General features: G+C 49.0%; 1 protein-coding gene and 1 long non-coding RNA gene across 3 annotated transcripts; one reads left to right on the top strand and one right to left on the bottom strand.

Annotated features, from left to right (window-relative positions):
* Positions 1 to 7,075: 7,075 nt before the first annotated feature.
* On the bottom strand, positions 7,076 to 9,074 carry LOC4338518 (uncharacterized). Its single transcript, XM_015782751.3, has 4 exons — positions 8,847 to 9,074; positions 8,600 to 8,655; positions 8,236 to 8,464; positions 7,076 to 7,446 (listed from the first exon to the last, which is right to left on the bottom strand). Exons 1-4 carry the CDS (start codon positions 8,932 to 8,934, stop codon positions 7,190 to 7,192), a joined length of 630 nt encoding a protein of 209 aa, XP_015638237.1. The 5' UTR covers positions 8,935 to 9,074; the 3' UTR covers positions 7,076 to 7,189.
* Positions 9,075 to 9,963: 889 nt separating this feature from the next.
* Positions 9,964 to 10,957, top strand: LOC107280876 (uncharacterized). Of its 2 annotated transcripts, none has more exons than XR_001545838.3 (2): positions 9,964 to 10,493; positions 10,569 to 10,957. It is a non-coding gene; the product is annotated as an uncharacterized lncRNA (long non-coding RNA). The 2 variants fall into 2 exon arrangements; XR_010741433.1 differs by having other exon boundaries at positions 9,967 to 10,493; positions 10,573 to 10,957.
* The last annotated feature ends 1,558 nt before the right edge of the window (positions 10,958 to 12,515 follow it).

The following is a 12,515-nucleotide window of genomic DNA, read 5'->3' as shown; positions in this document are numbered from 1 at the left end:
TCACACCTATCCTTTTATCTTCTAGTCCTTCCCTTCCTCTCCTCTTAGAGTCTTCTCTCTTTCACTCTCTCTCTCTCTCTATCTATCTCACTCTCAGACCAAGAGCCAGCGCAGTGTGGCGCGCAGCAGTCGAGGGCGGCGCGAGGTGGTGCCGGCCGAGGGCATCTCCATGTCCTGTTGGGGTGACATCTCCATGTCCAACCCAACCTATGCCCCAAGGTCCAAAATTGTTTTGATACCCTTGTCAAGTAAACCAATAATCTCCGCATATAGATGTCCGACATCTATCCTATTTTATCATGATAAAAAGTGACACTTTGCTATGTCAAACCCATCACTTATGATCACAACCGAAATAGGTGCAATTATTGAAAGAGCATAAATTTCACTTAATTTTTCTGAGGGAATCTATCCTACCATGTCATATCAAATATATAACAGCAATAAAGTAAGATAGATATAAAAACCCCAAGCGAAATCTAAGGGGCAACGCACACGGCAGTCCCGGGGTACATAGATCTCATCTACGATTCGCTATGTGAAAACCTTAACGGCGTAATCAAATTATGCCGAAGCCGAGTCAATCTCATTGGCTCGTTTTTTCTCATTGGCGTGCAGTTCCAGTGGACATCGGACTATCCGATGAACACAATCGCGCTTGGCCTTGGTGAGTACTAGACATTTATAACATCCCGGCCTAGGGCTTAATAGGATTAATAGAATACTTATATCAACAAGTTGCAACTTCTTTTCCGGAAGCCAATCTCCAAAGAACTCCAGGGTTAAGCATGCTTGGCCTGGAGCAATTTAGGATGGGTGACCGACCGGGAAATTCTTCCCGGGTGCACACGAGTGAGGACAAAGTGTGCAGAAAAGATATGTGTTAGTCTGTGAGGGCAGTCTATGACCTATGAAAGCTATCAGATGTAAGCGGGCCCGGCCTGGGGGAAGGCGGGACGTTACAAAATGGTATCAGAGCCGAATCTCGCGGTTTCACGGGCGCGTGTGTCGCAGTTGCGCAGGCATGGTGCGCATGGCTGGTGTAGACCGGGAGTGGTTACACAGCATGGCACATGCGCTGGCACTGGACACATGGACGTGGCCAAGAGAGGACGTTCCTGGCCTAGGGTTGATCGACGGGGGCGTCGATCTCTCTTAAGGGGGAGGGTGTAACATCCCGGCCTAGGGCTTAATAGGATTAATAGAATACTTATATCAACAAGTTGCAACTTCTTTTCCGGAAGCCAATCTCCAAAGAACTCCAGGGTTAAGCGTGCTTGGCCTGGAGCAATTTGGGATGGGTGACCGATCGGGAAATTCTTCCCGGGTGCACACGAGTGAGGACAAAGTGTGCAGAAAAGATATGTGTTGGTCTGTGAGGGCAGTCTATGACCTATGAAAGCTATGCGGCTATCGGTTCATCTCATGTTCCGATCACCTCATATACAACATAATAAATCTCATCTACTACACCCGCACATCAACTATATGCACTGATCTAGATCATAAACTATACAAGGCGGCTCTGATACTAGCCTGGAGCAATTTGGGATGGGTGACCATCGGTTCATCTCATGTTCCGATCACCTCATATACAACATAATAAATCTCATCTACTACACCCGCACATCAACTATATGCACTGATCTAGATCATAAACTATACAAGGCGGCTCTGATACCAGCCTGGAGCAATTTGGGATGGGTGACCGATCGGGAAATTCTTCCCGGGTGCACACGAGTGAGGACAAAGTGTGCAGAAAAGATATGTGTTGGTCTGTGAGGGCAGTCTATGACCTATGAAAGCTATGCGGCTATCGGTTCATCTCATGTTCCGATCACCTCATATACAACATAATAAATCTCATCTACTACACCCGCACATCAACTATATGCACTGATCTAGATCATAAACTATACAAGGCGGCTCTGATACCACTGTTGGGATACGCGTAGGCTACGATAGCATAAATCAAAATTTTTTATCGCGTAAACCAGGAACCATGCAAGTATTAGATCACAGATCATTACTATTCGACGCGCTGTGCAGCGGAAGAAGACGCTGAGAAGTCGAAGGAACTCTCGCGAAGTAGCGCGCGTCGATGTAGAGGAAGTAGTCGATCGCACCGGCTCGACCTTCTCCTCCTCGTGCGTTCTCCTCGCCATACTCCCACGCCGATCAACACCGCAAACAAGTGGCGCCTCTACCGGTATCCACACGTACAGGGACGGAACGCCACGCGCAGATGTGCTAGCACCCGTGCGCAGCTAGGGTTTTGCTCGGGGAGGGAAGTGACGGCTAGGGTTTCTCACGTGATGTTATGCCTCCGCCGGTCATGCCCCTCACGAATATATAGGATCCATCACTCGGGCCTCCAAGGCCCGTAGGACTCCTATTCGGATCCCTATCCGAATTAAGCTCATATTGGATCTCTATCCAATCCCCTTATTCCGGCCCATTAAGCGTGCGACCCTATAGGTTCATATATACTCAGCTGTAACCCGAAAACTCCTTTTCGGTCCACGCGTCAACAGCGGCCCCTAGCAGAACGTATTGACCCACCTGGCATACATAAAGATCATATCGGCTGAACCTCTAGTGTATACTTGTATGAACCCCTTTGCCTCACGATATCGATTAAGCTCAAGGCTAGATATGTGTCATCCTCTAATAGCTCAATCATTCACTCGAACCTGTTGATAGATTATATAACTTGTGATTGACTCCTCAATCACCTTTGGCATGGCCATGCACTTTCATAATCTACAACATCGAGGGGCCCAGAGATATCTCTCCATAGGAGGGGCAAATCCCATCTTGATTATTCATATCCCACTATATGTTTCATAGCATACCCGAAAACTACTTTTATAGCTACCCATTTACGGAGTAGCGTTTAGCAGTCCCTAAGTAAGCTACTACACATGTTGAGAACCATGATAATCTCAGGTCTAAAGATTCAACACCAACACTAAATGAGATCACTGATGACACAACACATATGGCTCTTGCAGTGTCTCATGTTGGGTCTATCGAACAACATGTTCACCAACATGTGTCCACATTATTAATTTGGTATCTCTATACCATGATCCATGAGACATGATCATCAATTAATACATGTGCTGATCATATAAACATATTTGTTCCACATATGATATTTGATCAGGGATCCTTTAGAAATAGTAACAAAACAACATAAAGAGTCTCATGAAAGAATCACATATTCATTAACCAATAAGGAGTTATCTATTTCAAGGAACAATGTCGGATAAATATGTAAACATAGTATGTGATACAATCATCTCTATGATTGCCTCTAGGGCATATCACTAACAGCGGCGGCCGAGGGCGGCGCGGCGCGAGGCGGCGGCGGGCGGGAGCGGCCGCTCGCCTGGATCTGCCGCCTCTACCTCCCTCTGTCGTCGCCGGCGACTCCCCCGTACTCCTTCAACGCGGATCCGGCGGCGGCGCCCTCCCCCGCGGCGGCGACGACCTCGGGTGGCGGCACTACCGCCATCCCCTCCTCACCGCCCCTCCCCCCTCCTCACCAGACGACGACCTCGGACGGCGGCGGGGGCGGCTCTGCCGCCTCGGGCGGCGCCGCCCCGCGCGGATCCGGCGCCAAGGGCGGCCGATCTGGAGCCTGTGACGACGGCGGGCGGCGAGGGCGGCCGATCCGGAGCCCGTGACGACGGCGGCCGGCGGGGGAGATGGATCCTATGCTGGCGACGATGGCGGGCGGCGGGGGCGACGGATCCGGTGCCGGCAACTCCGGCAGGCGGCGGGGGCGACGAATCCGGCACCGTGCGGTGGCGGGCTAGGGTTTAGGTTTTTTTATTTTTATTTTTTTTTTGTTTGCTGAATTTAGGTATAAGCAACCGCATGCGAAAATCCCATTTTCGCATGTGGTTGGGCCGGCCGCATGCGAAAAGGGTGATTTTTGCAGACCTTCTCCCCCATGCGGTTGCCAACCGCATGCAAAGATACCGCACCAGAGAAAGCCGTGTCGTATCTTGTCGATGGCTTTCAGCACCCATTTCGCGGGGGGGGGGGGAATGGCGATGAGCAAGTAAACCGGATCGCACTCAGCATTGCTTTGACAAGTGCTAGGCGCCCGGCTGGCTGGAGCCAATTTGATCTCCACAGTGGCAGCCACTGCGCAATCTTGTTAATTGGAGGCTGGAGGTCCTCACGGCGCAGCTTTTTGATGGAGAGAGGCAAACCCAAATACTTGCATGGGAACTCCTCAACCGGGCAAGTGAGGGAGTCATCGAGGGCTGCGACCTCTTCCTTCGAGTAGTTGATCAGGATTGCGGAACATTTGGTGAAGTTGGTATGAAGACCATATGCCTCTCCAAAGAGAGCCAGGATCCCTTGTGCTGCAGCTAGTTCCCCAGCAACCGGCCTAAGGAATGCGACCACACCATCGGCGTACAAGCGGATCCGGTGAGGGATACCTAGGGGCCATAGGATCCCATCACTGATATAGTTTATAAGCAAAATTGGTTTCATATCATCGAAAGTTGATCTTTGAATTTTGTTACAGGCCATCGAAAGTTTTCACATTTATTTATTATGATACTGAGTATCAAAATCAGTATTAACGATCGTCAACAATGCTAAAATATGTAAGCTCCAATTCATTCGCCGGGCAAGCTCCTTAATTTTTTATAAGACAAAAAGAAATATCTAAAAAAAATTAACGATCACCAACAACGCTAAAATATGTAAGCTCCTTAATTCATTCGCTGGGCAAGCTCCTTAATATGTAAAACATTTGCTTGACTCGTCATCCAAAATAGAGTATGGACCTCCGATAGATTGGCAACCTGTGGGTAGCCGAATGGCTCCGTCTGCCCCTTTGTCGAAGGAACCAGGAAACGGCCCTCCACCTCCTGGTGGAGTGTACATACGTGAAGAGAATCTGGGCGGCACTCGCAGACTGGTCGGCATATGAACAGATAAGACCAACATCGTAGCAACAAGCCTCGACACTACTCAAGTGGTGGGAGGCCACCGCATGTACCAATGAAGTGCCAAAGAAGGCCTTGTGGACTATAATGCTATTAGTCGCTTGGGAGATTTGGAACGAAAGGAACCACAGAGTCTTCTAGCACCAAGAGCTCACGGTGGCTAGTCTGATAGCCAAAATTAAGGAGGAGGCCAAAACATGGGTCTTGGCGGGCGCAAAACATCTCGGCAGGTGGCTTACCTTCTAACATGTTCGGGCCAAAGGCCTTGAACCTGTAAAGTTTTCTTTTTGCGCTTTGCGTATGTACAGTTTTACTCCTTCTCTGTTCAATAAAATTGGCGGCTCGCCAGTTCATTAAAAAAATAATTGATCGTTGTCTTGCAGCAGGCATCAAGTTAGTGGCGGACAGATGACTGCACTAAAATTGTAGCGAAAAGTTTAAAAGTTTACCAATTTTTTGTTAAAATATTCTTTTAGAAACTATGACATACATTCTAGAAAAAGTGTCCGTGTGTTACAACGGGAAGAAAAGACGAGAAAATTGAGGAAAGATTGAGAAAGATTTACATTATCTAATTAATTAAAATACATATTTTCTAGAATTTTTGGGTATTTTCTAAGTAGGTAGGTATATAATTAAGTTAATTTACAAGTAAAATAAGTGTGAGAAATAAAATTATATGGTTGGATTTAATTTTTATTAAATTCTCCATATTGCTTACACTTTTTGAAATTTTCTTAGAATTTCCAGATCTTAATTGCTAATTTTGATAATACAAACATAATTTCAATATTTATTTAAATAAAAATCCTCCTTTTTATAAGAGCCATTTTTAGCCCATTTTCTTTTTCAACCCGCAACCGAGCCGGTCCGCTTTCCTCAGGCCGCGAGCAAGCGTTCAGCCCAGGAAGCAACTAAAGTCTAATTGATATCCCCCTACTCCTCCTCAAACTTGCCGTGTGGGCCGTAACCGAAAATCTAACCATGTTTTGTGTTGGACTGCTGGCCCGCGTGCGGCCCAGCAATGCTGCGATTCGACAATGGAGGTCGGCCCAACGCTCGATCAATCTGAGCCGTTCATTTTGATAAACGACTCAGATCGGTTCCAAATCAATCAAAACCCCCCATGCAAAAAAAAAAACCCTAACCCTAGATCATTCCCACTCCCTACCGGCGGCGCTTCTCCCCCTCCCCTCCCCTCCCCTCTCTTTTCCCTACTGGCGGCGCCTCTCCCTCTCCCTTCCGTCTTGCCAACACGGTGCGGCCGTAGAGAGGTACAGCAGCAGAGACGACAATGACGGCCGTCCCTTCCCCTCTCCCTCTCCTCGACGGCCGTCCCTCCCTCTCGGCCTCTTTGTTTCTGTCGGCGACAGCGCCCTCCCCCACCATGAGCAACGGCAGCGATGTCAGCGTCGGTGGCTTCCTACGGGCGGATCTGGTGGCGGTGGCTTCCCGCGGCGGATCCAACGGCGACGTCGGCGGCGGCTTCCCGGTGATGTTTTTGTTTTTCTTCCCGTTCTTTTTCTCTTTCGCTGGATTGCCTTATTGGATTTAATATCGCTACTTCCTATGGCTGGTCGCTCACCGACGCTGCTGGACGACTGACCGATTGGAGAAGCGTGGGCTGCCGAACCCAACCTATTGTCTTCTGCGACCAACTGGAAGAGACAATCGATCACATTCTGATTGGGTGCCCTGAATCCCTCCAGCTATGGTGGACTGTCCTTTCGAGCCTCGGCCTCCCTCAGTGTTTCCCCTCTGGCGCTGATTCCTTCCATGAGTGGCACTACTCTTGCCGGCTCAAAGTTTCGAGGGAGCGTCGTCATGGGTTCGATACGATTGTGACTCTTGGTGCTTGGTCTATTTGGAAGGAAAGGAACAGTCGTGTGTTCAACAACCGTTCTCGGTTCTGGCCTAAGGTTGTCACGGCCATGGTGCAAGAGGCCACCCTTTGGCATCTCGCCTGTCCCCTATCGCCAAAGTTTCCTAGTTAGGGTGTTTGGTCATTCAGTCGTCACATTGTAATAGCGAGAGTAGGCTTAAGTTCATATATTTTCCTTTTTCCCCTTTTCTTTCCCGTCTCTCTTCTTTGCTTGCTGTTTGTATAAATTTTATACCTCTTAATACAAAAGTGCGTAATCCTTTTACATATTCTAAAAAATAGTAAAAAGTATAGATATAAAACGATGAACTGTATCGGAGTATTGTATTCCTTATATTACAAGCAGCAGAAGCACCATAGAAGCGGAGAAGAGCATGAGCATCTGCAGCAGGCTGTAGCGAAGGCCTAGGCTGCTGGCGCCGGCGCCGTAGCAGTAGTCTGAAGCAGGAAGCGTACTAGTCGTAGTTGGGTATTCGCCCTCCTCGCTGCCATAGTACCCACCGTATTGCTGCTCCGTCGTCTGCTCGTGGTGGCTGTAGTGGTAGTACTCGTCGCCGCACTGCTTACGCTCCCTAATCTCAAACGTCCCTGCACGTATATATGGGTAATAAAAAAAATCAAGAGCCCCGTTGGTGGTCTTAAAAGGATAAAAAAATAATAAGTCAAAGTAAAATTTAAGTTTGAAACTTAACTTAATTTGAAGTTAATTTTAATATGTTTTCACCACTTTTTTTTCAGTATTAGCTTTTAAATAGTAAGAATACATATAAAAAAATTAAAACAAATTATTTTTTAATCGCCAATAAGATGTTACGGTGTTTATAATAAATTTTTGGGTAGTTGGTGACTTAACTTAATTTGAAGTTAATTTTAATATGTTTTCACCACTTTTTTTAGTATTGGCTATTAAATAGTAAGAATACATATAAAAATTTTATAAAAAAATATTTTTTTAATCGCCAATAAGCCTTTACGGTGTTTATAATAAACTTTTGGGTAGTCGATGAGGCCCCAACTCAAGATAATATATTGTCTGATAGATATGCAAGCATTTGGCATTCTAGACAGGATTTATAAAACATTTTAAACTCCAAAATGTGTAATTTTATACTAGAATAAATTTATAAAAATCGTTTTTTTCCATATACATTTGAGAAATTTCATGCTGCGGTCTATATATTTTCTTAATTTGTGCGCGTCAATAGAATTTAAACAATTTAAACACTCATGTTTACACAGAGAGATATCCTATTATAGTTTTTGTTGTCCAAACTTTTTTTTTTTGCACGTGATCTTGAGAGTTTTTTTTAAAAAAAAATATTTTCAGGAAAGGAGAATATATAATTTGTTGGACTAAATTAATATACTATAATTTACCTCTGTCAGGAGTGTAGCTGCAGCCGGTGTCGAGCGCGGCCTTGACCGCGGGCAGCGAGGCGCCGCTGTAGAACCTGAAGCCGTCGTGGGCGACCTCCTCCACGCACTGCAGCGCCATCTTCGTCTCCATCAGGCACGGCCCACCGCAGTACTCGTCCACGCTCTCCTTCCCCACATGGAACGCCCCCTCCACCCCCAGCCGAAGCTCCTCCTTGCACTCGCTGTACACCTGCAAATTCAAAATTATTAATTCGGTTCAATGATCAATTGCGACATGCATGCATGAAGAAACACACTTGATTATAAACAGTTAACAGTTAATTAATTAACTTGATTCTGTTTATAGCTATATATATGTGCTTACGTTGTGATCGTCGAAGCAATGGCAAGCCTTCTCGAACATTTCCACGGCAGCTTTGCCTGCATATGCGACGATGAAATTAATAACGATCGTGTTAATGTTAGAGAAAGCTGTGGCTAACTTCAGAGTTTGTTGCTGACATGCATGCTGTATCCTAATGTAGTTATGCAATGGCACCAACTAGCTAGCTAGCAGCATGAAGATTATCATGCAGAAAACCAAGAAGAACTAGAATTATTGAGGCACTCACTACCAAAGCAGCATGGGAGCAAAAGACACACTGCAATTGCAAAGGCCAAGCAGACACTTCTTGGAGAGGGATGGAGCAATACTGCCATATTGCTGAGTTAATTCGGGAGAAGGTGATCGTTGTAGTTGAGCAGAGATGTAATTTAGGCTAGTGCCGCTGCATTTCGGCGATGAGGCTAGCTCTATATCTTGTTATATATGGTTTTCTCTGCTTGATTGTTTTTCGTCAGAGCATGCTTTCTTTCTTTCTTTCTTTGACAAAACATGTGCTTGTTTTCTATCAAGATTTACCAGCTGCATTCCTAGTCCTACCAACATTCCCAAGGATGCCCAATTGTCCACTCTTTCATTTTGCAAAACTTCATTCAAAAGAAATCACTGCCGTCTAGCTTTGAGCAATGCTATCTAGCAGTAATTATGGACCGCTTCATTCAAAAGAACATTTTGTGTCTAGCTGGAGATTTGTCGTAAAGTTTAGTTTGGGCAATTGCTACTGAATTAATTAGGACTAGTAACCAACTGTTAACGAAGGAATATGAAAGAAGTGCAGTTCAAGTTATACAAGTCGAATCCAACACCTTGCAAGGATCGCAACTTTTCTTGCCCAAATCTTTGTCAATTCCATCGGGCTAATTAACAATCGATGTCTTGCACGAAAGGAGGAAGATCTGTCTATGCAAATTCTCCAGCCAACCGCTGCCAATAGATTATTTCAAGAATCTAAACATGGGCCAGAACTGGGCCATGCAAAGCCTGCTCTCCTAGCTAGGTTGGGCCGGTCTGGCTGTAAATGATAGGAATAAGTTCACTTTGTGACCCTCAAAATGATCGAAATTTAATCCGTGACCCCAAACCACAGAACCGGATATCTCAACCCCTAACTCTCGAAACCGGTGCAATTTGACTCCCTGGGTGGTTTTGGATGGCGGTTTCGCTGACGTGGCGCCTACGTGACGGTTTTAACTCGGTCTTCTTTCCACGTGACGTTGACGTGGCGCTTACGTGGTATTAGAAATAAAAAAATATGTGTAGGACCCATTTGTCATACACACGGAAAAAAATGTGGGAGCCCCTGTCATGTGGAGCCCACATAATCCTCTCCTCCCCATCTTCCTCCTCCCTTCTCTCCTCTCCACGGACGATGGAGTCTGCGCCGACTTGCCGCCGGCCACCGCCTTGGCCGCCGCCACAGACGGCATCACCAACACCCCTCTCCCGCGGGTTGTCGTCGGCCTCCCCCACCCCTCCCCGCGGAGACGTTGCCAGCGCACCCGGCGGCAGGCGGGAGGGCGGGCGCTGGAGCAGCGGCGACGACGACCCCTTCTCTCTTGCTCTCCTTCCTTCTTCAAGCGGTGTGGCGACGAGGAGCAGCCGCGGAGCATGATTCCTGCGGCGGAGATGGCGATGGCGCAGTGGAGGCCGATCGGCCTCGAGGTAGCGCGTCGTGGCGGCCCACGGGGTGAGGCAGGCGTGGAGGACGCGGTGGACCGGGTGGAGGAAGAGGTGGAACGCATGTGGGGGCGAGGAGGAAGCGACCGGCATCAATTATCACGACGAGCTGCTTTGGGTGTTCGTCCACGCCGATATCGGCTACTGCTTTTCTGACTCGCGCCACCACAGCCTGCCATAACTCCAATCCAGCATCCAGGTACAGCTCTTACTATACAATTAAACTAAATCTGCCATTAGTTAGTAACTAAGCTTGATTATATTTGATAATCAGCCAGATGTACAGCGGATCTTGGCTATCTCCGAGATATACAGCGGTGATGCCTGCATGACAATCACCGGTGAGATGAATCAAGAACTGATATAGAATTTCTCCAGTCTCTATGCCACGGCTCAGAGAAAGGCACCCGCCTGCCGCCGCCGGAATCATGCTCCGCGGCTGCTCCTCGTCGCCACACCGCTCCTCCTCGTCGTTTCTGTTTCGCCGGAACATCTCCGCCGCTGGCCCCCATCCCACGGCCGCCGCTCGCCAACGGAAGAGAAAGAGAGAGGGGGAGGATGAGGAGAGAATGATTTACGTGGGCCCCACATGTCAGTGGGTCCCACCCATACTTTTGGTGAATGACAAATGAGTCCCACATATATTTTTTATTTCTAACATCACCTAAGCGCCACGTGGAAAGAAGACCGAGTCAATACCGCCACGTAGGCGCCACGTCAGCGAAACCGTCCTCCAAAACAAGGGAGTCAAATTGCACCGGTTTCGAGAGTTAGGGGGTCGAGATATCCGGTTTTGTAATTTAGGGTCACGGATTAGATTTCGATCACTTTTGAGGGTCACGAAGTGAACTTATTCCTAAATGATATTCACATTTTAAATTTTGTTTTTGAGAAGGAAAAAGTACACCGAAGGTCCCTCAACTTGTAATCGAGTTACAAAATCATCCCTCAACCGAAAAACCAGATATATGACATCCCTCAATTTATAGAACCGTTCACTTTAGGTCTCTCGGTGGTTTTGACACTGGTTTTGTCCGATGTAGCAGCTGAGTTAGCGTGGGACCCACGTGGGTCCCACATGTCAGTGAACCCTCGACTTTTTCCCCTCTTTTCTCTATTCTCTCCCTCCCGTGCACGCCTGAAATAGGATGGAGTGGCGGAGCGGGCGGGCGGCAGGTAGAGTGGCGGCGGCCGGAGCAGCTGGCGGAGCACCCCCGCCATAAATCACACCTCCTCCAGCATCGGGAGGACTTCCTCGGTGAGGCTGGCGCCAACGGCTTGGCCGTGCGCCGCGACGTCTGCGTCGTCTGCCGGCGTGGCGAGGTTCCGCTCGCGATGGGAGTTGTGGCGGAGGCAGGAAGGAGGCGCGGTGGTCTGGACAGCCGGACTACACCAACACGCAGCCGACGGCAAGGAAGGAGGTGCGGCCGTCGATGGGGAATCCGGCGGCGGAGCAGCGGAGTGCGTGGACAGCGTGTCGATGACAGTCATGTCGTCGTGGTCTGCGTCAGGCTGGGCAGCGCCGAGAGGAAGAAGCGGTGCGGGTCGGCGACGAGGTGCGCGTACTCCAGGTCGCCCTCGGCGAGCGCCGGGCATGGAGAGGCGTGACCACCACGGCGCGTCGCGCTTGTCCGCGTGCCTGCTCTGCACGGCCTCGGCGTACCATGACTGCAGCTCGTAGTCCGCCTGCACGGCCTTGTCGCTCGGGTAGTAGGCCGCCACGTACGCCTCGCTCCACCGCGAGATCGCCGACCAGAGGCAGCCCATCGGCGGCGTACGGGTATTCCTCGATGAGCAGCCGGAGCCCGTGCGGCTGGCTCGGGTCCTCCACGGCCATGCCTCTGCACGACACAACCAAATGCCCATTTCACTCCTCGCCGGCGCCCAACGACCACCGCTGTTGTTTTCCCTAAATCCGGCCACCGCCGCTGCCCCAAACCCCAGATCCGGAGTTTCACGCCGCCGCCCAAGGCTGCTCTTCCGACCGCCACTCGCTTGCACGTGGGGGCCACTTCTCTGAGCCCTGCGCCGGTTGCTGCCCTTCACCGCCGGAGTCGCGACTGGTGACCACCGTTGCCTCGCCGCGCCGAGCGTTGCTCGGCGCGAGTGAGAAGAGAGCAAGAGAGAGACAGAAGAAAGAAGGAGAGCATGATGATGTGTTCACTGGTAGGGTCCACGTGGATCCTACGCTGACTCAGCTACCACATCAGATAAAATCGGG

Source organism: Oryza sativa, chromosome 5, assembly GCF_034140825.1.
Source record: "Oryza sativa Japonica Group chromosome 5, ASM3414082v1".
NCBI classification, from domain to species: Eukaryota; Viridiplantae; Streptophyta; class Magnoliopsida; order Poales; family Poaceae; genus Oryza; species Oryza sativa.
Note: the sequence above shows the minus strand (reverse complement) of the source record. Positions and strands in the feature narration are given on the sequence as shown.